Source organism: Cynocephalus volans, chromosome 3, assembly GCF_027409185.1.
Source record: "Cynocephalus volans isolate mCynVol1 chromosome 3, mCynVol1.pri, whole genome shotgun sequence".
Lineage (NCBI taxonomy): Eukaryota > Metazoa > Chordata > Mammalia > Dermoptera > Cynocephalidae > Cynocephalus > Cynocephalus volans.
This window is the reverse complement of record NC_084462.1, coordinates 23,352,716-23,379,491: the sequence shown is the minus strand read 5'-3', so window position 1 is coordinate 23,379,491 and position 26,776 is coordinate 23,352,716. Positions and strand designations below refer to the sequence as shown.

At 39.7% G+C, this 26,776-nt stretch overlaps 1 protein-coding gene across 2 annotated transcripts; it reads right to left on the bottom strand.

Moving 5' to 3' along the window:
- Positions 1-26,767, bottom strand: LOC134371546 (cytochrome P450 3A4-like). Of its 2 annotated transcripts, none has more exons than XM_063088368.1 (13): positions 26,692-26,767; positions 22,906-23,005; positions 20,971-21,023; positions 19,443-19,542; positions 16,963-17,076; positions 16,588-16,676; positions 15,132-15,280; positions 11,328-11,455; positions 10,145-10,211; positions 6,466-6,626; positions 4,785-5,011; positions 2,415-2,577; positions 1-217 (listed from the first exon to the last, which is right to left on the bottom strand). In XM_063088368.1, exons 1-13 carry the CDS (start codon positions 26,760-26,762, stop codon positions 122-124), a joined length of 1,518 nt encoding a protein of 505 aa, XP_062944438.1. In that variant the 5' UTR covers positions 26,763-26,767; the 3' UTR covers positions 1-121. The 2 variants fall into 2 exon arrangements, with proteins under 2 accessions (XP_062944438.1, XP_062944439.1); XM_063088369.1 differs by having other exon boundaries at positions 22,912-23,005.
- Positions 26,768-26,776: the final 9 nt, after the last annotated feature.

The following is a 26,776-nucleotide window of genomic DNA, read 5'->3' as shown; positions in this document are numbered from 1 at the left end:
ATCAACTGCAGTAGGTGAAGCCCATCTCCATTTCTGGGTTTTATTCAAAAAGTGAATTGAGACCTCTGGTGCTCTGGGGTACAGCTTCCTTGAAGAACAAAGCCGAAGTCCTTAGGGAAAGTCAGGCTCCACTTACGCTCTCAATTCTCGATTCAACCGCAAGAACAATGGGTTTTGACGGTTGAATAAGTCCTTGGTTGCTTAATTTCACTGGGATCTGCAGCAATTAAACAAGCAGATTCAGAACCAATAAATGAAATACCACCAACAACAGAAGCAAAGTAGAAAACATACATTAGAAACACTAATACTTTACAACCATATAACTACTTTAAGCATTATATATCTGCATTCTTTATGCTTATTCTATAAGCTGTGTCAAGATTGGACAGGGAATGAATTCATCCAATAAAATATTTAATGTGTACCTATTCAGTATCAGGCCAGAGACAAAGGCACAATGGCTTATGTTATTTGATTTAAATTTGAAATAAAAAGGATGAGTTTAGAAATTTAAGCCAGGTTCTTAGGGATTATGGCAAACTATTTTTGAAAAGCCAATAAAGTTAATCTTATGTATATTGAAACTTGCAAGGTAATCTGGAGTAGGTACTGCACATTTGAATTTTATGGGCAGTCTTTGACTTCCAAAGAATCCAGTAACTCCCCCTCCCCCAACTGAACTATTCAGTTTAAAGATAAAGAGGCCTGTAGGAAACATTAGGCTTCTGTTTTCTAACATCTCATCTCATCTTCCAAGGGTAGTGCAAATAGAGAACTTCTGAAGTCCTACAGGGTTTGACCAGTACTTTTAGCCCATTCTCCCTGAGTCGCTCCTTCAATACTGGGGGAGCCATCAACAGAGTAACTTTCGAACCTCAGTTGAGTGAAGGGCAGGTAAGTTGTCATGGAGATTGAGAAGGACTGGCCTGTAGATGACTGGGAGCTTGCCTGGGAGTCCCTGCCCTATCCCAGATATGCCTGAGGTCCACTTTCTCTCAGTACTGAGCTCCCTGTCTCTACAGACGTATAGAAGGGCTACATGGCTGCCCTAAAGACACAAAAGAGATGAAAACCATCTCCACCCTTCTCCTCTCTCAGGCAGGAATCCTGCCTAAGAGCAGGAGCTGCATATCAAATGCAAAAGTACTAGCAACAAGCATTCTAGGGCCTTCCTTGATAGGAATCAATCATAACTATTATTTAAGTCTTCAGAGGGGAGATTCCTAAATTTTGTACAAGTGTAACACCTTACGATTTTAAAATGTCAAATGGCACATACGTATTTTCCCTGCGGACACGGAGATAGACACACACACATGCATATACACAAATGTCATATGTTAAATTTTAAAGTTAACATAGCTTAAAAGTTGTAACAAGAACCCAAAGTCAACTGCAAATCACCTCTTAACAATTTACTGAATGTTCACAAGGAATAAACTCCCTTGGAGTCTGTAAAAGAAGTAAAAAGAAGTGAAAAGGTAAGGTGAGGGGGAGACATTCTTACATACAAAAAACACACAGAGAGCCAAACTAAATGGTTTAACTGCAAAGTTTTAAGCTAGGTGATGATAACAGGCTGCGGTAACCAGTAAGAGAGAAGAGGAGTGGATAGGCACTGCACTGGGTGGGGAAGGGTCCTTGGAGGGTTGTGAAGAATGAAATAACGTGGGAAGGACAAGAGCACAGTGAGGAGGAGAGAAGGAAGAACATTCATAGAGATGCTCTTGGGATGTAGAAGAGCTCAGCTGTCTGGAGCAGGGCTCCCGCAAGATGAGGTCAAAATGAGTCCTGATGGCCCCGCACTGCAGGAGTCCTTCATATCTGACAGAAATGTCTTAAATCAGTGATTCTCAACCAAGGCTACACATGAAAACTAATGGCAGAGCCTTTAGAGCCACATTCTGGGTGAATTACTTTACAATTTCAAAGTTGACCCAAAGATCATGATATTTGAAAGCTCCGCGGTGATTCCGATGTACAGCCAGTGGTTAAGAACCACTCTCACAAGAGACCTTCCATACCTTCTGATGGAGATCACCGTTCAAAAATCATGATGAGGTAATCATTGCACTTCATGCTTGTGCACAACTTTCCCATCTCCCGTTGACTTGAACCTGAATTTACAACTCTGCTAAAGTTCAAAGACACTGCACATAATCATGTCATGCTAATCTGCATTGACTCATGATCTTTATACTTTGGTCTTTATAAAGCCCTGGATTTAGAACTCCAGAACTGAAGGACCCTTAAAGCTCATAGATGGCTCCGAATAGATTCAATTACCCAAGGAACACATTCTTAAAAATGAACAAGCATGTTCTTTTTTGTACATAGTTCCCTAAGGTTTTGGGGTTTTTTTTAACTCCCCCCAAAAAACACGATTTATGCAGAATGTTTACTTGTCTGACCTGAGTTTCTTTGCAAGGTTTGAAGGAGAAGTTCTGCAGAACTCTGATGAGAGCGAGTTTTATGTTCATGAGCGCAAACCTCATGCCAATGCAGTTCCGGGGTCCACTTCCAAAGGGCATGTATATGTAAGGATCTATGCTGTCCTTGTTCTTCTTACTGAACCTGGTTCCACAACAGCAAATGAAAACAAATGAGTGAAACACAGAAACCACAACAGCTGCATGTGTGAGGCTCTCACTTAGACCCCTCAACCAGTAGTATCCTGGATACGTTCATGGGCTGGTCACTGAAGTCCTGCTGTGGTTATTTCGCTATGAGAATTGTGAGCTAAAGGCCCTATCCATTCCCCTTATTCTACAAAAGCTTTCAGTCTTGTTGAGATGAGACGAACGCTGTTTAAAGGAAAATTTATCTTTAGACACCAAAATTACATTCCAGGTGGTCATGTGTTCACACTCTGAAAGGCACATAGGAAATGAGAATGATTAAAAGAAAGGTAGGTTCCTGCCTCAACTCACGTGTGCTCACTGAGGAAGGAGCAGGAGAAAATGTTTCTCCGATATTTCAATTGTTTTCCCTTTCCTTCTCTCCTCTTTCTTTCTCTCCTTTCTTTTCCTTTCCCTCCTTACCTCCTCCTCCTTCTTCTTTTCTCTCCATCTCTCTTTCCCTTTCTCTCTCTCCCCTGCATCCATTGAAGAGTTTAAGTCAGACCATTTACATGGGCATATGAGGCTACTCTGCTATGACATCATCTCTGATTTCCTTGTCTATTGGCTGCATGAAGATGTCAATTCCTTGAAGGTCAGACCCATGTTTTACTCAAATTTGATTCTTTAATATTTCATTATATTAAGAAAAAATGTTGATTTGGGGAAAGTGATAATGGGTTTGTGACTGTCTGTTTTTCGAAGAGTCCTCTATTTTGGAGAACATTTAGAAATATTTACAGGTGATGTGCTTTATAGTAACGTAAGAGTTGGGGGAGGGCGATGGTGTGCGGATGGGGTGGCTGACATGGTTGATGGTTGCGGGGGCAGGTGCTGGGCACTCGGAGGTGCATTAAAAGTATTTTCCAGACTGTGTCTAGAGAATATACTTGCAGAACTGTCAAACATTCTCCATAATCGGCATTTGTTTAACATTTGAATTTCTCACTGCCTGGCCCTGGTCCCTGGCCCGTACAAGCACACATACTAACACTTTCATGCCAGAATCAATCAAAGAGAACTACAGCGTGAGTGGTGATTTTATGTTCACGACGCTGCAAGAGGTGGGAGTGCCGAGCTTACAGAAGTCTCCAGGTCCGGAAAATGGAAGACCCGGTCAACTCTGATTTACACTAACAAGTACTACGTGTAGCCCCTATGCTAATGCTAGGGACACCACAGCCAAAACGCAAGGTCCCTGCCACCAGGGACCTTATAATTAGGGGCTGAGAAAACACTAGGTCCCAGGCTTCCTGACGCTCCAGCCAGTACCCTAAAAACTTGACAATAAATTTTGTTTACCAATAAAATAATTGGAAACATCAACTATTTCCAGAGTACACACTGTGCCCAAAGCCTGATATTTGGCTCTTAATTCCCAGAATAGCATTATCAAGACACCTCTCAGGAGGAATGCCTCATAGGTCTAGAGCGTAGATGGCTTTGCTTTGGATTGTCACCAACTGCTGGGAGCTCGCACAGGGATACAGCCACTGACACAATCAAGAGGACCTGCACTCTCCCCTGTCCTCACTGTGGCTGCCTAAACCATCAGGAGGAGGCCTCAGCCTGCACTTTTATAATTATGCAAGTGGAAACAGCAACCAATGTTTTAAAAAATAGAAGGTAAAAACGTTTCCTAAAATTGATTGCAAATTCAGAGAACTAAGGGAACAGCACAGAAAAACAGGAAGGAATAAAAAGCCGATACACTTAAATAGTACTTAAGTAAATTATGGCACATGCATACAATTTCCAAATGTATATATCTCATCTATACATATATGTCATACATATATATACTAGTTAGGAGAGTTTGTAGTTTACTGTTAAACAAAGTAAGCAGCATTCAAAACCAGATAAAATGTGATGTCATTCTAATTGTTAAAAATCTGTATATGCATAGAAAAACATAAGGACATACATCACATTAATGAAGTTTATCTTTAGGTATTGGGACAGTGGATGGCTATAGTTTTCTTTTTTCTATTCTACATTTTGCAAAGTTGTGACAGTCATCAATATGTAATAAAAAAAATTCTAAAAATAAAAAGACTTACTAATAATTGCACAATAACATGTTTGTGATCTGCTCTAAGATAGGTCAGAATGTGCTAGACCCAGCCTAGTGTGGGGAAGTTGCCATTTCCAGGGACTCAGTACCTTTCAGGACGGAACTCCTCAGGCTCTGTCCAGTACTTTGGGTCTCGGTGAAGAGCAAAGATTGGTATCATGACCATTACCCCTTTGGGAATGAACACCCCATTGACTTCAACATCTTTCTTACAGACCCTCATAAGTCTGCCAGCAATTGGGAATAATCTGAGAGATTCATTCACCACCATATCAAGATATTCCATCCGTACCAGGGTGTCATAGGTGACAGGTGCCTGGGAAGAAAGAAACAGATATTAATAAGTTGAAGTATGGAATTAACTCTCAAATCATTTTATGTAGTACTACTGAAGGGTTAGGCGCTCTAAAGAATAACTCATATTGGTAAAGGACATCAGCATGTATAAGGCATTTTAATAACTGTCATGCCCTTTGACATGCTCAATGGCCCATTGAGATGTATGGAGTAGTTATGAATGTTGGAAACCTTTCAACAGTATCCTACCCAGGGCCTGAAATCCTTAGCACTAGAACGTACTGCTTTTTGTTTCTTAGGTAAACAAATATGACCAATAGATTATGACCATCACTCTCAAGTAGATTATGCCAAAGTCACTGTCCTCTTTCAAAAGAGAATCACCATGTCTATACCAAAGAAAGAGAACATGAGAAACAGAGAAAGTTTCCTATTTCACATATGACTTTTTAGTTGAAACATCCTCCTTGCTTAATCTTTTGATATTTTATATATGTATAAATATTAAAATTTTGGAAAGAAACACTATATTATATAAAAACTCTACAAATAATTTAGGGAGAAACTAGTTCCTTTCCTCCCAAATTTAACAAAAGAAGGTTAGAATTGGATGCTCCTAGGACACACAATTTCAGTTCTAGTAAAATGAAAGAAAAAGAGGATAGGAACCCTCCACTCAGCCCTACCCTCCTTTGCTGGAACAGCCTCCCAGTTGTTGCTTCAGGGCTTGATTGTAAGCTCTGAGGAGAATCCCTTTGTGTTCACCTCAAGCCAAACCAGCCAAGCCAACAGGCTGGGTCTCTTCACAGCCCAAAGGATCTCAGTTAGAGCAGAGATCTGAAAGCAGTATGGGCAATGCATGGCTACCAGTTGGTGTTATATTGGAGGCAACATCGTAGAGGTTATGAGCTTGGCTTAGGAGCCAGACAACCTGATCCGTTTCTTGGCTTCTTCATCACCAATTATATGACTGGACTATGAGAGATGTGTGGAGCAGAGCTGAGTCTGCCTGCCTATCTCAGCCAAGGCCAGCCTCAATCAGACAACAGGAGACCAGGGCAACAAGTCCAGGCAACACCAACAGAGCTAACTATCCAGACACTTGAGCAATAAATGCTTCTTGTTAGATGCCCCTGCAGTTTTGAGGATCTTTTTTACTTGGTATTTTTATGGTAACAGATGTGGAGTGCCATTCCCTGCTCCCAGGAAAAATTTAAATTATTCTAGCTAAAATATACTTTGAGAAACTGGTACACCAGGACCAGCACTGTTTTACAGAGATCTTATAGTTCTGTGAGTAGCATCCATTACTTACATTTCTCCCTTTGTTTTTCTCTTCACGTCCTTCCTAAATAGTGCCAGTGAAAGAATCAATGCTTACACTTTTTGCAAAAATTCTCCTAGGATGTGATGAACAGGCACTATTGTTAAGGCTTCACCTCATCCTTCCTTCTCCAAGTATCATCCACTCACCTTGTTGGGCAACGTTGCATCAATCTCCTCCTGCAATTTCTGCTGGATGTCAGGGTGAGTGGCCAATAAATACATAATGAAGGAAAGAGTGTTGCTAGTGGTCTCATAGCCACCAAAAATGAAAACAATTGATTGGGCCACAAGCTCCAGATCAGACAAAACTAATAGGAGAGGAAAAGATATTTTAGGTAAAGCAGGTCAATGTAAAACATTGCAGTTTAGATGAAGAGAAATCAAAATGAAGCTCCCCAATCCCTTGGGGAAAAATGGAAAAGCAATTTAGAGTCACACCAGGAGTGGTTTTCCCTCAGATGTCTATCTTACAGAGCCAGAAAAAGGCAAAATTGCTTTAATTCAGTTTTCCCCAAGGTATATACAATTCTTGCCCATCTGCTCCTCAAGATGCTAGCCTCACAACCACCACAGCTGAGTAATTTCAAGAGATAGCATTTCTTTCTAAAATATACAGTGTTACTACTATGCCCCTTGGAAAATCATAAGACTATTTTAGACACAAGTAAAATATGCAGTAGTATCCCACCCCAGGAAAAATTTAAATTATTCTAACTAAAATACAGCTTGAAAAACTTTGAGAGAGTATGAAATACTAAGGCTTAAATGTAAGGAACATTAAAGGATCTTTCATCTGAACATGTTTGCAGGAAATTAAGGGAACAATATTGGGCTACAGATAGAATCTTGCTACTCAAAGTATGGCCCATGCACAAGCAGCATCAGCAGCATTAGGCAGCTTAATACAAATGTAGAATCTCAAAATCCACCCTAGAATTACAAAAGCAAATTCTGAACTTTCACAAGATATGGTGATTTGTGTACACAACCTAGCATGAGAAGCATGGATAACACCTTTGAGAGTCATTGGGTAATAGAATGTCTGAAATGCAAATCTTCAAAATGCATGATCTCAGGATGACAGAAATTCTGTATACAGAATAGACAAAACTCAAGAAGAATGATGAATTCTAGTCTAATGAGTGGCATTAAAACTACAAAAGAAAGAATAAGTCTATAGAAGGGCATTGGCCAGCATGAAATACAGAAAATAGCATCCAGTGAGTAGAATTTGCAATGCTTGAATGTCATAGCCTGAATGTCATGGCACTTAGTACATGCCCCCACTCTTTGCCCTACTTTATGCTCACAAAACAGCCCTATGAGTATAAGTTGGCCTCCCTCTTGATTTTTTTCCTGAGGAAAGCTAACCATGGCAAGGCACAGTCTCTTTGATTGGGACTGAATTAGGACTTTTAGATACCTAGAACACTGAATAAATATACTGCCCATCGAACCGTGTAATTCATAACTAAAAACAATCTGAAATGAGTGTGAGAAAGGTCTGCTGGGTTCTGATCTACCAGTGATGAGTACTGTCATACTGTTCTGGGCAAATTCAACTATCAAATTCTTTCTCCCACTTAGCATGAACCCCATGATACTGAATTAAAACTGAACTATGAACTGAAAGTTTAGAACTCTGCTGTTAAATACAGTAGTCACTAGCCACATGTGGCTATTTAAATCTAAATTTAAATTAGGTAAAATTAAATACAATTTAAAATTCAGTCCTTCAGTGGTACTAGCCACATGCCAAGTGCTCAATATCTTCATGTGTCTACTGGTTACTGTATTGAGCAGTAAAATTATTGACTATTTTCTTCATTGCAGAAAGTTGTATTGTACTAGATAGAGACAGATACATAGATAGGACACTGCTTCAAAAAATAAGGAAAAATAGAATTAAAAGATAATATGAATCTTTTTGTGAACTTTTTGAAGACTCCTTGCAGGTAGAAGTAGATGTACACATAGACATATTTATACTGATGTGCTGGAACCACCCCATCCCTGCTCTTAAGAAGCAATTGTTAAATACGAGGGAATTTTGTGACATGGTTGGCAAACCACTGGTAGCTTGAAATTGACCATATATTTATGTATTTATTTATTTACTTATGAGTATTTATGTATGTCACAGAAATAGGCCATAAGTGGGGAAATTATATTTTGAGAGAGAGAGCTAGAGAGCCTGTTTATATTACTGGAAATGGATAGATCTAGAAATATTTCTAATTCTCAGTTCTGTATAAAAATATTTCATTTTCTTAGCTTTGTTCACTTAGAGGATCTAGAAGCAAAGAATCCCCAGGAGCTATGATCACACCTGGCTCCCAGATTTTGGTGTCTAAATACCATTTCCCACTAAAAGGAACCAGGGTTCCTTGGAGAAATGGCTGGTTTCAAAACTAGTCAGGATAAATAGAAGAGAAAGATGGAATATCTTGCACCAGAAAGCAAGAAAGTGCCCCGAATGTCATAGGGGAAAAGGATAAGGATATTTTGTATGTGTTGTTTTAGATTTGTCAAAACCTGTTGAACGCACAACACCTTTGAGAGGCATCAAGTAATAGAACATGGAAACACAAGTCTTGAAAATGCATGATCTCAGGATGACAGAAACTACAGAGAGAGGCAAAAATTGAGAAGAACAATGATTGACTCTAGTCTAAGACTCTAGTCTAAGAAATGACACTCAAATAGCAGAAAAAAGAATGACTCTATAGATGGTCATTGGCCCTTCTCTAATGAGAACTCTAATGTAAACTGTGGACTTGGGGTATTAATGATGTGTTAAGTAAGTTCACTGAGTGTAAACAATGTACCACTGTGGTGGGGAATGTTCACAGGGAGGCAAAGCATATTAGGAGGAGGGAATATATGGCAAATCTCTATACCTTTACCTCAATTTTGCTATAAACCTAAAACGGCTCTAAAATGGTACCATTTACTTTAAAAATAAAAAATAAAAGAAGAAGAAAGACTCAGGACCTTACTTGAAAGGGCTTCTTGTGGACAAACCTGTGAGAATTTGGGCATCATAATAAATAGTGATTATAAGAGAGTAAACTGGTAATATTCAAGATCACAGTGATATCAACCAGTCAATCAATCAATAGGGAAGAATGAAATGTTCTCTTACAATGATATGCCAACTCATAATTGTAGAAGAAATTGGAATTAGAAAATTATCATTTTGCAATGATCATAATGGTTTCACTCAAATATCATCCATGAAAGATAAAACTCATAGGTAAAACTTGGAAGAGGAACAGGATGTTTACACAGTCTCAAAGGTTTCTCCCGCAAGGTACTTATTAATTACAATGGGAAAAACAGAAGTTTACAGTAAATTAAGCTAGTAAACACACTTTCACCAAGCATCCTTAGTTAATATCACCACTACTGGGAAGAGTGTGCCTCCTGATTTGATGTCTAGCTGCAAGTGTCCAAGCAGAGGTTCTGGTTCAGTGGGTCTGGATGAGGCTGAGAATCAGCATTTGTTCTCATGTAAGGCAGATATGCTCACCACTATAAGACCAACGCCACCGGTAGCATTTGTTCTCATGTAGGTAACACAGACCACTGGCTGACTTCCAGCCATGAAGTGCTTGTTTACAGTTGCCTTTCAACCTCTGAACATAGTTATTCCTGACTACTCCTACCAAATGCCTCTGGCTACCACTAATAACATCCCAATGTGCGTCTTTCTGTAATTTGGCAGAAATTCCCATCTACCTGGAAAACTTCCAGCACATTTTTCACAACAACCCTCTAGCTCGAGCTTCCCTATCAGCAGCTCCCTGAAGCACTCCTTGGTTACCTTTATGGGACTGAGTTTCTCCAGAATTCTGGGAGTCAATCATCAGCTGAAGAAGATCTACTCGATGCTGGAAGCAGAAAGAGAAGTTTCAATGACAGTCACGTGTAAAGTCCGAAGTGAATCAGGAGCACAGTCCTTCACCTTCCTTCTGAAAACATTGTCACTTGAAGTGCAGAAGTCTAACTGGTGTTGCCTGAGTCACCAGTGAACAAAAACATCCATCTACAAATCTCGGAGACTAGGATGTTTCCCTGAGAGAATCCATCTATTGTGCTTAACAGCTTTTTGGTCTTTGCTCTCCCTGATCCTCAGCTTCTCTGGCTTTTGAACACAGCTTCCAGGCCAAACAGTTGCCTGCGCCTCCTCCTGTCACACCTGCTTCCTCAGGAAGAAGTCCCACACTTCAACCCTGTTTGTTCACGGCCTTAAATCTTAACCAATGGCCACATGGATCAATCTCCTGACATTTCCAGAGCTCATGGGCAGCATTTGTGCAAGCATCTTCAAACACTTTACCCTCCCAGGACCCTATACAATCTTCAGTGACACCTGGGGTGCCCAATCCTGCCTCCCTGACCTGCAGACATCCTTGTGCTGGCCTCCAAGCCTCATGAAGGCAAAGCTGGGATAGCCAGCTTGCAGGCTCAATGCCCACAGAAGACCCGTGCCCACTCCAGGCCATAAGTGTATCAAATTTAACACAGACTGTACTCCACCTGGGGAGCTGTCTCAACAGGCCTTCCACGAGACAATGTGTAAAAGAAGAGACTTGAAATGGAAATGATTCTTTACCAATCTATGATCAGAGGAAATTATAATATCAGTAAAATAATTTTTAAACAGTAAGTTTTATCCTATGATAATTTTTTGAAGGAAAGGGAAGTAGTCAAGTTCTTCTCTCAGTAGTATTTATGCCAGGACATACCAATCATCATGCCTATTACTACATTTTAAATGCTGTTTCTCTGTCTCATTCTCATATTTCCTTCCCCAACCTCCACCTCTTCATTGCCCCTCAAATGTAAAAATGCTCCTGCTCTAAATCTAGAGTGTTCTATCTCCCTTTTACTTTTTAGAGTTCTCTATCTAACTTTTGTGTAAAGAGAAGTACACAGTTCATAGGTATACGTCCCAATAAACTATCAAAAAAGAGCATCTTGATGTAACTGCCACTAGATTTTACCTTTTCTTTATCTTTGAGGCGACTTTCTTTCATCCTTTTTACAGAATCCTTAAAAAATTGTGTAACATCTCTTGGAAACCTAGAGATATTTAATACTTCAAAAATTGGAGTAAGGAATGGAAAGAGTTCTGTAGGGAAAAGAAAAGAAAAAAAGGTAATTATAGTGAAAAGGCAAAATTTACCTAGAGCAATTATAATCTTCTCTACGAATGGAAAAACTAAAAGACACCAGGGAGCTCAACCAGAAGCCATTCCCTCTATGACCTTTGTTCAGGCTCCCAGGCCAATGGCTGGGCAAGGCCATGTTCACACATAGCGGCCCCCACTGTAGCAATGAGATCAGGGTCCCTGTCTACATCTTTGGAGTGATCATGGCACAAGATTAAATTCCTTGACCTCTTAGCCTTTTATCTATGGGACTAGTGTATCTCTGCATAAACCAGACCATAGTCTGCTGCTTTAATTAATTTTGCTGTTCAAGAAATAGTAGTCAGGATAAATATAATACAGCATATGTTCTTCAACTGGCATGGAATGAAACTAGAAATAAACAATCAAAAGAAAATTGGGAAACTCATAAATATGTGGAAATTATATACACTCTTAAGTAACCAATACGTCAAAGGAGAAATCAAAACAGCAATCAGTAATTGTACTGAGATGAAAAAAAAAATGAAGACACGATTTGCCAAAACTTATGAAATGTCAGAAAAGCAATGCTCAGAGGGAAATTTATAGGTACAAAGGCCTAAGTTTTTCTTTTTTTAAAAAAAAGATTTCAAATCAGTTAACTTTCCACCATAACATACTAAAAAAAAAGAAGAGCAAAGTAAACCAAAATCAAGCAGTAGGAATAAACTACTAAAGCCTAAAGTAGAAATTAATGAAATAGATAATAAAAAACAACACCAAAAAAGTCAATGAAATCAAAAGCTGGTTCTTTAAAAGTACCATCAAAATTAGCAAAACTTTAGTTAGATTGACCAAGTAAAAAAAGAGATGACTCAGATTACTAGCATCAGAAAAACAAGAGGGAAAATTAATACTGATATTTTAAAAATAAAAAGGATTAGAAAGGAATTCTATTAACAATTGTATTCTTAGAGCAATTGTATAAATTAGATAACTCAGATAAAATAGACAAATTCCTCAAAAGACACAAACTACAGAAACTGACTCAAAAAAAAAAAAATAGACAATCTAAATATACCTACAACATCTAAAGAGATCAAGCTAGTAATCAAAAACTACCAACAAAGAAATGCTCGGGCCCACATGGTTTCAATGGTGCATTCTTTCAAATATAAGGGCACTTCAAAACGTTCATGGGATGATTCTTATTATCTTTTAATTCTATTTTCCGAAAAGCTTCTTGAAATATGCTCATATTTAAAGAAGAACTAATACTAACTCTTTACAAACACTTAGAAAATGGTAGAAGAGGAAAAACACTTCAAAATATTCTATAAGGCAAATGTTATCCTGATACTAAAACCAGGCAAAGATATCACAGAAAAAGAAAACTAGAGATTAATATGTATTATAAATATGGGTACACAAATTCTCAACAAAATACTCACAAAGTGAATCCAGCAACATATAAAAAGAATTATATACATAACCCTGTGAGGTTGATCCTAAAAATGCAAGATTATGTAATACACCATATTAATAAAATAAAAAGCAAATACCACACAATCATCTCAATAGAAGCACAAAAAGCATTTGACAAAATCTAACACCATTTAGTGGTTAAAAAAAAACAAAACAACCAACAAACTAGTAATAGAAGGGAGTTCCTCAACCTAATAAAGGACATTTATTAAAAACCTGAAGTTAACACCATAGTTAAGAGCGTAATAGCTTTCCCCTAAGATCAGAAACAAGGCAATGATTCCTCTCACCACTTTTATTCACCTATTAGAACAAATAAATGAGTTCAGCAACATTTCAGGACCAAGATCAATACACAAAAATATTTTGTATTTCTATACACTGCAATAAACAATGCAAAAGTGAAATTTAAAAAATAATTCCATTTACAATAGCATCAAAAATAATAAAATACTTTGAAATTAATTTTCAAAAGTGCAAAACCTATACTCTGAAAACTATTGTTGAAATAAATTTAAAAGGATCTAAATAAATGGAAAAAGCATCCCATGTTCCTGGATCAAAAAAATTAAAGTTGTTAAAAAGGCAATACTCCTTAAATTGATCTTCAGGTTTAATGTATTCCCTACCAGAATCCTAGTTGGCTTCATTGAAGAAAGTGACAAGTTGATCTTAAAATTCATATGGCATTTCAAGGAATCCAGAATAGGCAAAAAAAATCTTCAAAAGACTCTATACTTTCCAATTTCAATACTTATCACAAAACTCTAATAAAGTCAATGTGCTACTGGCATAAAAATAGGCAAAAAGATCAATAGAGTATAAATGACAGTCTAGAAATAAGCCCATGTGTCTATGACTCACTGAATTTTGAGAAGATGTCAGGATCATTGATTGGGAAAAATATAGTCTTTTCATCAAATACTGAAATATGTTCTGGGACAACTTGATAGCCACATGCAAAACAATAAAGCTGGACTCTTACCTCACATTGCATACAAAATCTAACTCAAAATGGATCAAAGACCTAAACATAAACACTAGAACAATACAGCCATTAAAAGTAAACCAAGGGTATAAATCTTCATGACCTCAGATTTGATTTTTAGATTTGATGCCCAAAGAACAAGCAATAAAAAGAAAATACATAAATTGTATACATCAAAATTTAAAATTTTGTGCTTCAAAGGACACTATCAAAGGGAAAAGGCACCGATGGAATAAGAAAAAATTTTTGCAGATCATACGTCTGATAAGGGACTTGTTTCAAAAATATATAAAGAACTCTTACAACTCAATAACAAAAAGACAAACAATTCAGCTATACATAGGCAAAGGACATCAACAGACATATATCTAAAAACGTTATAAAAATGGCCAACATTGCTCAATATCACTAGCTTTTAGGGAAGTACAAATCAAAACCACAATGAGATACCACTTCACACCCACTAGAATGCTATAATCAAAAAGACGATAAAAAGCATTGGCAAAGATGTGGAGAAACTGGAACTCTAATACACTCCTGGTGGAAATATAAAATGGCACAGCTATTGTAGAAAACAGTTTGGCAGTTTGTTAATAAGTTAAATGTCGAATTACTATATAACAAAGCAATTCCACTCCTGAGCATACCCAAAAGAATTGAAAACAGGTGTTTAAGCAAACTTCTACATGAAGGTTTAGAGCAGCACTATTCACAATAGCCAAAAGGTGGAAACAACCAAAATGTCTCTCAACTGATGAATAGATAGGTGAAATGTGGTGTGTCAATACAATGGAATATTATTTGGCCGTAAATAGAAATGAAATACTGATACATGCTTCAGCATGAATGAACCTTGAAGACATAATGATAAATGGAAGAAGCCAGTCAGAAAAGACAATATATTTTATGATTTCATTTATGTAAAGGTTCCAGAATGGGCAAATCTGTACAGAGAGAGAGTAGATTAGTGGTTGCTTAGGGTGAGGAGGGTTGCGGGAAGGGATAGTTAAAAGGTACATGGCTTCTAAGTTGACAGAAATATTCTAAAATAGGCAATTGGGATGGTTGCACAAATCTTTGAATGTACTATAAACCATTGAATGGTAAGTTTTAAAAGTAGGTGAATTATATGATATGTGAATTATATCTCAATAAACCTTTTTTTTTTTTTAAGTGAGAGAGAGAAATAGTAGTACACATACGTATTGAGAAAAGCAATGGATCAAAGTAACTAAATCTTAAAAGCTTCTTGGCATTTTCAACAAAGGGATTGTGTGGGTTGTTGAGGGAATCAACGTTTATCCCAAATGACGTGCCAGTGATCACATCCATGCTGTAGGCCCCGAAGATGCTGAGGAGAGAAGACATGGAAAATTAAAATCACCACCTCTTTTTCATCCTTCTACTGCATATGCAGCAAGAAGTATGTGGAAATTTATATGCCGGGCAAGACAGGCAAAGTGCTATACACTTTCAGGAGTTTCTGCTGGATCATGTGAAGAGTCTATGCTCTGGTCACACTCACTCATTAGGCATTTTTGGGGGGCCAGTGAAATAGCTGGCCCTGTACTAGGGGTGACAGGAACAATAAGATGAGCTGGACTCACCTCTGAGCTCAAGGAGCTTAGTCTCAGAGCGAAACAGACCCATAATCAGACAAATTACAGTAGTGTGTGTTGAGTGGGAATGACGATACATGTGTAAGCACCAAAGCACCACACTACAGCAAGACAAGAGTAGAATAATGAACTCTTCCTAGGGGACTCAAGAAAGGTGACATCGGCTGGGTCTTACCTCACCACCGTCTAGGCCCAGAACTGATTTCTCTTCAGCACGTTACAGAACAGCATCATTCTGATCTGAGTGACCAGAAACACAATCCCTCCTTCTCTACACTTCCTGTTAAAGCTACTGAAAGACCCATTCTTCCCCAACCACAGGCATCTGAGGATGCCCTGAGGGCAGAATCATTTCTGTAAAATGTAAGAACTAAGAATATTCCTGGTTTTGAAAAAAGTTTTAAATCACTCCAAAATGGATTTGGGGAATCCCATAGCTAAGAGACCACATGTCCCCAGTTACAGCTGTAGTTCCTGCATAGTTCAAAAATATCTTAACTTAGACAATAAGTGATATGGTTGCTCTACCCATAGCCTTTAAAGAGCCTTCTCTCTTTTGAGCATGGAGGAAGGAAGTGGTGGGAAGATTTAATATTCAGTATTTTGCTGGTATCCTCAGCAAAGCCATGAAGGGATTTAAGTTGTTCCAAGTTCCACACTGTCACTTTCCTGCCCCACCCACTGCCTGCCAATATACCAAGTGCCGTCCCCGCCCACCATTCCATACCCTCAACACTCCAAACTTTAGTATGGTCGTGTTTCTTCTTTCTAAACTATGTATTTCCTCTTCCAGAATATAGGAGCTAACAAAGAAGTCCTGGCTCCTCTATACAGAGGAGAAGTCCCTTTCTCCCCCTGGCTGCCCTGCCTTCTCTTGTGAGCCATCCCTTCTAGGGTGGCCCATTGGAGTTGTAACACCACACACCTGCTTTTGTCTGTTCACTGAAGAAATTCCACAGTGGGGATTTCAGCTCTGTGGAAGGGAGCTGGAGGGTTTCGTGGCACAGTTCAGAAGCCCAGAAGCTGCACTCCTACTTACTCTTTCATGGTGACAGGCTTGCCTTTCTCTGCTTCCCGTCTCAGGTTTTTCACCAACACATCTCCATATTGGCCAATGATGGGAAACATCTAAGCACAAAACATAACCCATAGTTAACATAAACCTAACCCATACCACCCAAAGTTAAATGCTGACACTCAAGTACCAAATGGCCATGTCTGTCCCAAGCATGGAGCAGTTAGTGACATTTTACACTGAATTTTATAATGTTCCTTCTAAGATGTAAGATAAAAGATGATTTTTAGGAAGCTCAAACTCAGTGGACTACCCCTCGGTAATGGACAATGAATTTACTTTCTACCTATCCACAGTTATTCCGTATGTTTCTAACGAAAAGTCCTCTCATTTCATTACCTCCTTGAGTTTCCCACTGGTGAAGGCTGGAGACAGCAACGTTCGTATTCTCTTCCATTCTTCATCCTTAGATATGGAGATGGCACTTTTCATAAATCCCACTGGACCAAACGGCTAAAGTCCAAAGCAAAAGATATTTTTCCCTACATGAGTCTGGGCGATCTCCACAGATGTAGAAAATTTGTCAAATGCTTATTTAACAGATATTTAGTGACTGGCTACTAGCTGGCAGGTCCTGTGCTGAATGCTCAATAAAGATTTTTCCCAAATGCCTAGGCTCCTGTGAGGTTAGAGGAGAAACCTGGCTACCTGGTGTGGTTTCCAGCCTTTATACTGCAGTCTCCTTTTAAGTGCAAATGTATCATGTGGTAGGAAAGCTGTTCTTCCAGGGGAATAGACAGGAAAAAGATTTAGTACATCCTCCAGGTCTGCACAGCATAGAGAGGGACTGCTGACAGCCTGATAGCCTGATGGCCTTGGCAAGGGTATTTCACCTCAGACCAGTTCTATTTTCACATATGTCTACAACATGAGCAGCTTGAAAAAAGGAATGCCTTGATATGGTTATTTTCTGAAATACTAGCTAATACTCAGAAGATTCTGAAAAAAATAATGCGATCACATGGAAGTCCTTTTCCCTAATTTTTTTTCCACAGCTACAGAAGGAAAAACAAAGAGATAATTATATTTCCAACTTTGGAACTGGCCTATCAAGTCAACTTGCTTGAAACTTTCTTTCATCCTCTAAAAAAATATATATATTTATATTTAAATATATACTTCCAATGCTCATTCATGATAAAAACTTCACAAACTAAGAAAAGAGGCAAATTTCTTCAACTTGATAAAGACAATGTGCTAAGAAAACCTTCAGCTTATAACACACTTAGTGGTGAAAGACTGAATGCTTTCCCCCTAAGGCCAGGAGCAATTGAAAAACGTCTGCTGTCACCACTCTTATTCAACATCGTACTAGAAGTCCTAGCTAGTGCAATAAGACAAGAAAAAGATACGAAACGCATGCATATTGTATTAATCCTTTTTGTGTTGCTATAACAGAAATACCTGAGACTGGGTGATTTATAAAGGAAAACAAAATTTAATGCTTACAGTTTCTGAGGTGGGGAAGTCCAAAGTCCATCTGCTGGTGGTGACAGTGACCCAGGGGTATCACTTTCCAATATGGTGAAAGCAGAGAGAGCAAGGGAGACATTCTCTCTTCTTTTAAAGCCCTCAGAACCATGCCCCAGATCACCATTTCTAATCCATTCACTACTGCAGGGTCCTACAACCCAATCACCTCTTCAAGGCTCCACCTTTCAATTACCATAATAAGGTCTCACACCCTCTTAACAATCACAGTGGGGACTAAGTTTCTAATACACAAAACTTGGGGAGGGCCAGCCCCTGGCTCACTTGGGAGAGTGTGGTGCTGATAACACCAAGGCCAAGTGTTCGGATCCCTGTGTAGGGATGGACATTTAGTTCACTTGGAAGAGCATGGTGCTGACAACACCAAATGAAGGGTTAAGATCCCCTTACCGGTCATCTAAAAAAAACTTGGGTAAACAACTCAAGTTTCAGGGAGTTTGGGGGGGACACAATTCAATCCACTATAAATAATGGATATGAAAAACTATAAGTGCTCCTATTTTCAGGTGATACAAATGTTGGTGTGGAAAAGCTCAAGGGATATATAAAAAAAAAAAACTCTAGAAATCATAAGTGAATTCATCAATGTTGTAAGATACTAGATTAACACACAAATATCAGCCACATTTCTATGTAACAACAATAAATATGTGAAAACAGAAAAAAACACAATACAAAAAAACTGAACCTTTAACTAAACCTCATACCTCACACAAAAATGAACACAAAATGGAACATAGACTTAAATGCATAAAACTATATAGCTTTTAGGGGAAAACAACAGCAGCAACATAGGAGGGCTAGAAGAAAAGTTTTAAGATTGACAATCTATAAAAGCACAATCCGTAAAGGGAAAATTGATAAGGTGGCCTCCTGAAAATAAAAACAAGCTTTTTTCTGATAAAGAGCCTGTTAAGAGGACAAGACAAGCTACACATCATGACTATAAGAGGCAAGAGGGAGCCTCATGGTGATGGAATAGTTCTGTATCTTGATTGTGCTGGTAGTTCCACAAATCTACATGTGATAAGTCTGCATACAGCTACACACCCATACACACACACACACACACATGAAAGAAGGCATATAAAACTGACCAAATCTGAATAATCTCTGTGGATGGTATCAAGGTCAATTTCCTGTGATTATAACAACAGGAATATACTTTATAGTGATGCAAGACGTTATGCAAGATGTTACCATCAGGGAAACAGGAAAAAGTGTGCAGGAAAACTCGCTGTACATCTTTTTGGCAACTTCCTGTGAGTCTGTAAGTGTTTCCATACAAAAAATAAATAAATTTTTAAATTTTAAAAATGGATGCCTACCCGCCGATTTGTGAAGACAGAATAACATTCTTTCACTAGCACTGTTTTGATCATGTCTGTATCCGTGATAGCCAACATAGGCCATCGACCATCATATAACCTGTGTTGGGAAAACAGAGCTGATTAAACCTCACAAGCAAGATTCTGCAGCTGGAGCCACGCCCAGGAATGTAGACTTTGACCCTGACATATTAACACAATCTATACCCTGAGCTATATTAGGGTATCTATACCCTTAGCTACATAGCAAAGGTAGCTCCTAGTTCAAGTTAGGGTATAACACACAGCCAGATTCTGTCCACAAAAGCCACTTGAGCTTTCATAAAATGAAAGGTAGTGCAGCTCAAACAGGGAAGAGACAATTAAAGAGAAAATAGCTCTTCAAAGAAAAAATAGTTCTTCAAAAATTAGAACCTTTGTGAAATGTAGGTGGTTCATACATGGGCATTTCCTATACCATTCTCCATAGTATTTTCTATGTTTAAAATATTTCATTATCAAAAAGGATATTAGGTCAGTGAAAAATCAAAAGCAAGTATATTATCAAGTGCTCACAAGAAGTGTGATTGTTGCAAGGGGCAGTTGGAGTTGGGCCAGTGGAGATCCAGAGCTGTGCACTGATTGTACTCGGTCACGTTGCCTTTGTGGGCTGTGCCAACTCAGCAGAACTCTGTGGCCAGCCCGATGGCTTCAGAGGACTTGATGAGAGAAGGTGAAGAGGTAGAAGGGGCAAAGTCTTCTCCACTTGCTTTCAGCATAACAAACATGACTACCCCTCTTCCGTTGCTCTCACTAAACCAAACCTCCAGCAGCTCTGAAGGGGAGAAGCTATAACCAGCCAAGCCCACCCTACAAAATCATAAAGTCCATCAGGACACTAGGGAGCACAGGGGTTTAAAAATATTCTACGTCTCTTCTTCGAAGTCACTATAACACAGTAAACAAATAAATACTTGTGTACACTTCTACTGAAAAGTCTTGGCTTGAGATTTTAAAAAGAAACAAAAAACTCCACATTCACAGAGAAAGTAGAAATGCTGAGAATACATGACTTCCCAACCTATTTCCCTACAGCCCCCGGCTCTTCTTCCAAAAGTGCATATTAAATCCAAAATTTAAATGAAGGACTTTGGCCTTTAAGTGAAAGTGACCTATCTGAGGAGATAATGCCATGCATTTATGAGCACACATGAAAAGGGTCTGAAATAAAATATTTTTATGCATTTGAATGGGACCTGAGGAAGGAAAAATGGAGAAGAGGGGAATAGCCAGACACCGGGCAGGAAGTGAGGCTGGGATTCCGGGCCCATCAAAGCCTGGAGGAAAGGGATGGCCTGCAACATTCTCGGGCTGATTCAGACTGTAGACCCCGACAGCAGATGACGTAGGGGATCCTTGGTAGGACAAGCCTCCAAAAGCTTTACGCTGGACAGCTGCATCCCAAGAGACTCTGGGCAGAGACAGTCCTCCATGCAGTGGGTGCCTCATCGCAACAAGTGTAGGCAATGGAAGTTTCCACAATACTCACCCCCACATAGGTCCATACTTTTTATAACATTTTATGTCAAAATCTCCAAAACTCTGGTAAGGGAAACAGAATAAAATTTGATTATTATTCTAAAGGAACTGAACCCTACCTGTAATTGGGGCAAAAATGACCCAAATTGAATGAAATCAGTATTACTATCGTTCACTAGCAGTGGGAGGGAAGCTCTTATTCACAGACGTCTTAGGGGAAATGAGATAAAATAGAGATATTCGAGATGGAAGATTTAATGTCACTCTTGAATTTTCTCTGAATATTGTTGACCCTGAACGACTTACCCTTGCCTGTGAATACTAAGTAACTCCCTGTCTTTCTGATGTGTTTTTGCTTGTGCGAGGGTTGAATCTAACATCTTGCAACCCTCTCAGTTATCTCCTCCGTGGGCACGTGAGGAACTGAAGCAGAGGGAAAGTGGGCGAGGGTCTCAAGGGTGTGCGCCTCTTATCTCCTCCTTCCGCATCTTTTCATTCATCTCATCAGCTCGGTCTGGAATTCTAGCGGGATGAGGAAGCTGAAGACACAAGTGTCTTCGTTCAGTCCAGCGGTTTTATAAAAGTCTAAGTAAGACACGTTGCTGAGTGAGCGTGAATGAGTGAGTGAGGGACGACATTTTCCTGCTCAGCTCAGAAAACGTGGGGAACTATCACCTCTACACGTAGGACACAGCATTTTAAACTACTTGCTCTGAGTGTTCACTTTTGAAACTTAAAAACAAAATTTCTCCATTACTAAGTTTCAGTTGTCATGTTTTAACTATGCAGAAGAAAGTCCCAGACATGCAGATCTTGGGTTACATCTATTAAGGAGTTGACCTGTGAAAAATAAAATATTGCTTTTTCAGAGGAAAAAAAAAGTATGAAATTCTTCGGTGGTAATCAGACAGTAAAGGCCTCAGTTGGGAGAAGCAGAATCTGAGAAACAAGCCTCACTTCTGTGGGAATGGAAATCTGAGCCCGAGAGCAGCCTGCACACAGCTTTGCCACTGGCCTCCCACATGAGCTCGTGACATTCCATCCAGGGACCAGGCTGGGGGGGAAGCCTTAGACCGGGTGAGCCACGAAAGCTCAGCCAAGATTCTGTCTGTGTGGCACATATTACATTCTGTTCAGTTAAATTAAATTTTTAATAATGTTTTCAAATCATCTACTTTCTACTGATTTTGTATAAATCATTCTGCCTTTGTTTAAAACACAAAACTCATTAGTGGTTAAATATCTGGAGTTGATAGACAACCACTATCTTGCCTCAGTTATACAAACTCTCTGCTCAGACTCACCCGTAGGGTGCCTCCTCTCAAGGAAAAGAAATGTAGCAGAACACTTTGCTCTGTCTCAAATCCCCAAAGATATCATGGGAAACAAAAGCCGGGGTAGAGCCACGGAAATAACCGCAGGGGACTTAGCAGTTCTTGAGAGAACTCGAGTAAATGCAGATTCCCCAATGGTGAATACTTAGGCTGCCTAATAAACTGAAGTTTCAAAACTATCCAAGAAGAAGGCAAAAAAGGGTGACCCAGAACTCATGCTATGACCAGAAAAGTTAGAATCTGGGGTACACAGCTTAATGAGCCGCTACTGGACCCCTCCTTCTTGCTTTTCTCCTGATGTCTCTCCCTTCCTAGGAATCTGCACTGGGCAGAAAGAAAATCCTCTTTACGATGCTCACACAGTCTGAACATGAAGTTCTGAACATCAAGTGCTGAATCTGCAGTGTTTGGAGCGGTTTGATGGAGGCAAACCTGAGGCTCCGAACTGCTGACAACAGATTCCTGGGATAACCATGGCCATGCCCTGGGTGGGGCCTACACAAGGCTTCTGAAAGTGTGAAACCTCTGAACTTCCTCCCAAGGAGGGGCACTCTACTGATGGAACTAACCTGGTATTTGTGACCATAAGGAACAAAAGAAGCTCAAACAACACTCACCTTGAGGTTGCCCAAAATAGTTCCCAAAAAAGGCAGAGGTGTTGGCCCAGGAATTCCTATCTTCTTAAATAGTCCATGTCTATGGGTTCCATATCTATGAAGTGAAAGAGAAAGCCTGGTCACAGGGACTGTGACTTTGTAGATACAGGGGCTGGCTAGTCACTGACTCAAAAACTGTAACAATCAAGTGAGGGAGGTAACCTGTAGGCGATAAATAATAACAGCAACTCCTACAGCAAAAATTACATTACTTCCTAATCTCCTTTCCTGCCTCCACTGTGAGACCCTCCAAAAGGCACAATGATTAGCTAAAAGCAGCGGAAGTCTTCATGGTCCCTATCTTAGAGTTAATGCTTGATACACATCCCCAAACTCGAGCACTCCTGAAAGAGTCAGGCTGGAATTCTTCTAGGGCATTTCATTTACCTATGTCTACTTAGTAAGTTGACAACTCTACCATGATTAGGTATTTTCTCATTCTAGGTAAAAAGGCAGAAAAATTTTTTTCTGCTACAATGATGAGATTTTACATAACTGTACCCACTCAATCACAGAGCGCCACTGAGAACATATGGTGACACTGTTCTTACAGTTTGCTCAGAGGCTTTTGTGCTTTTCATTCTCTCTAAGCCAAGATCCTGTTTTAAAATCTGGTCCTTTTCAAACCGGTCTTCACAGAGACACCTTGGAGCAGTCACAAGTTCTTATTTCTATAGAACAAGAACTGTGTTTGAGGCTTTCATTGGCCTCGTAGAAATGTGAGCACTTTTCAGCAACATCCGAGCCTTCATTGTCAGGCAATCTGGTTGATTTGAGCTACAGGGAATGATGATATTGACCCATGTGCTTCCTGAATGACACCGTGCAGAGGAACTAACCACTAAAGACTATTTCCAAGCCATTCCTCCCTCACAGAATCTGGCCTCAAACTGGCTGTACTCACCTGATAAGCACTGCTAGGCACACTCATTTTTTTCAAGATGCTCAATCACAAAACAGTTAGTTTACCACCTCTGTACATCAACATTCTCCATACAAAGACCTATTAAGGCTGGAGCTCCCTATGGCAGGCCTGCCTGCAACTCATCTTTGATGTGTTGTATAGGGACTTCCACAACCGGGGCTCTGGTTCCTTGGAGACCCTCCCACACTGGTGTTACTGAGAGATGGCAAACTGGAGGAAGGAGAGAGGCTGAGGGAAGAGGCTGCCAGCAACCATTTTAACCATGAAGTTGCTAGTCCTACTAGGTCGGCCACATAGAGGCAAATTAGGAAAACATGACTGTAAAGTGTGCTATGTATAAATGGTTCCATGTGCCCCACAATGGCTTTCAACAAGAGACATGGGGCCTTCCGAAGTTCAGCCAAAGATGATAACAAAAAATAAGTTACTGTAAAATGTTCCAGACAGTTGAATTAAGACCCTGTTTCCTCTTTTTCAGAAGTTAGTCTTTGAGACAGTGTAGGTTTCAAATATTCTGTACAAATCCAGAAAATCCAGATAAAATAAAACCAAAAGTTGCATGAAAGAATGTGTGTTTGAAAGAGCCAGCAGAGGCATCTCAACCAGACCCAGCTGGGCATTTGGGTCCTTTGCCCAGAACAGTCCATGGAAGTGTGTGCACCAACTGCTAAAACCAGGATGGCCTTGGTTAGTCCCACTCAAGTTCCTTCCCTTGCTATTGCAACCATGGCAAATCAATTAGACTAATTTCTGCTTCTGAACTTTCAGTATGTTACATGAACTGTCAAGTGAGGCCAAGCAACTGAATTAATGTGCCAGTAACACTTGTCCCCAAGGAAAGATCTAATCTCTTGTCTAAACTCGCAGGCACTATATAAATGCAGACAGTTGTCTGGGTGAATTCCTTGGTTTCTTTCCAGCTCCCCTCTTTTTAGTAGAGACATGCTGCTTTTGGTACAAATGAAGAGGCTAACAGAAAAGCCAATCATTTTTATTGCATTTACATTGTGTTGGCAGAATGAGAGCATTGTCTACATTACAGCTTATGACCCCTGGGCTGCACCAGTGTCTTCTAAGTCTGCAGAGTTGTTTTCTCAGCTCCCACATTCTCTAGTGACAGCCCTACTACAAAACAGACCACACACAGAGTGACTGAGACAGTATCCCTGTCTCCAGGCTTCAAGCTGCTGAGATGCTAATCCGTCTGCCCATCATGTGTCCTCTATAGTGGGGGCCAAGAACCATGAATGCCTCTGGGAATTCTTTCTGGATAGGTGAGGAATATTCTCCCACTTCATCCTGACTCCTATCCACATACCTTTTATATCATCATTGGCACAGGGTCTTGCTTACGTATCTGTACTGAGATTAAAATAACCTGCTAGGCAGGTATATTTAAAACTAAGGGATTAAAATACCTTGTTGGGCAGGTATATTTCAAAACACATGTGGGACCTATCTCATAAAAGGTTCATATTTCTGCATTAGACTCATATTCTTGACATTATTCTAGCAAAGTGAGGTTATATTACAGCTTCTGTTATCACAGCACTGAACCAACAACCCTCTTTTATCTTTCGTAAGAAACATGCTGGAAAGGTTCTTACCTCAGTTTTTAGAAATCTGATATTAAATAGAATGAAATTAAACCATGTCAATCAATTTTAAAATGTCATTGGATGGAAAATATGTTGCCACAATACCCTAAATTTTTAAATTTTCTTTCAAAGAATTAAAACCAAGTTGATATTTTCTGTTTTCACATCATCACGATTCTCCACGCTTGAAGAGAGATGGAGACAGAAGTCAAATCTGGCATGGGGGGAGCCTGTCCCACCCATAAATGGAAAATAACATTTCCCTCCACCTGCTCCGAATCCTACCACTGAAATGAATTCCTCTACCAAGTAGATTTCCTTTAACCTTCTGCACCAAAATGTAGAGGGAAAAAAATATTTAAAATCCAGATTGGCTTTTGGGGATCTTGCTTTCTCAGGCTACTAGTAGATTTCATATCACAGAAGAAATAAATCTCTATACTGAGGCTTAACTCACAGAGACTGGAAGAAAAATGTAAAAGAATATAACTTCAAGAGTTCTGCCTGGTCTCCTTTGCTCTAAAGATTCCTCATTTAGAGGTAAATAGCTCTGCATATCACAGGCTGGAGGAACTGAGTTTCAGGAGGGAGGGAATTCCAGGGGAGGGACACAGAAAAGAGGGAAGAGACAAGTCTGAGTATCCCGTGAAGTCTTCAGTGCTCCGTGGTGTTTGCTTAATGATCCTGGGGGGTGGAAGGGAGGGGAGCAGGACCCACCCACGTCCACAGGGGACAATCCTTCTACACATCTCTTGCAGCAGACACGAAGCTCAGAAGGTGAAGTTTATGAGACAGAAACCAAACCAAACCCTCTTATGCCCAGAATCCCCAGAGCATGAAAAGGGGATGAGGATCCCACTGCACATGGAGGCCAGTTATTTGTATTCTGCCGCTGCTGAATTCTGCTTGCTTAGTTAGGTCCAAACTGACAGTCAATCAGAAGATTATCCCCAGGATCAAACGAGGTCACTAAACCCTCCTAGTCACAGAGGTGGGAGATGGATGGCAGGGGCAGAGGGGAAGGCGATTGCTTCTTCACTCCTTCAATGGATCAGCATAAGATTAATAATAATCCCTTATGTGTTTGTAGCATCCAAAGCTTAAGTAACCTCCCCTCCATTCTCTCTCTTGAACTTCAAAACAGATAAGGAAAAGAGAGGACTGGTTAACACTTCAAGTCCAAGATCACAGAGCAGACAAGCCTGGACAGTTACTCACAGATAGATGAGCACCAGGCTTGTAGCCAGGAGAACCCAGCTAGCCAGGGAAAAGTCTGGGATCAGGTCCATCGCCATTTTCCTTC

Bases quoted from the DNA above. Each gene is read 5' to 3' on its own strand.
- LOC134371546 (XM_063088368.1), bottom strand. From the start codon at position 26,762: ATGGACCTGATCCCAGACTTTTCCCTGGCTAGCTGGGTTCTCCTGGCT. The intron at 16,677-16,962 runs GTAATGAAATGA...TTTTGTGCTTAG, and splicing joins CCAGTGGGAAACTCAAGGAG to ATGTTTCCCATCATTGGCCA. The intron at 15,281-16,587 runs GTAAGTAGGAGT...TTCTCTCCTCAG, and splicing joins AAGCCTGTCACCATGAAAGA to CATCTTCGGGGCCTACAGCA.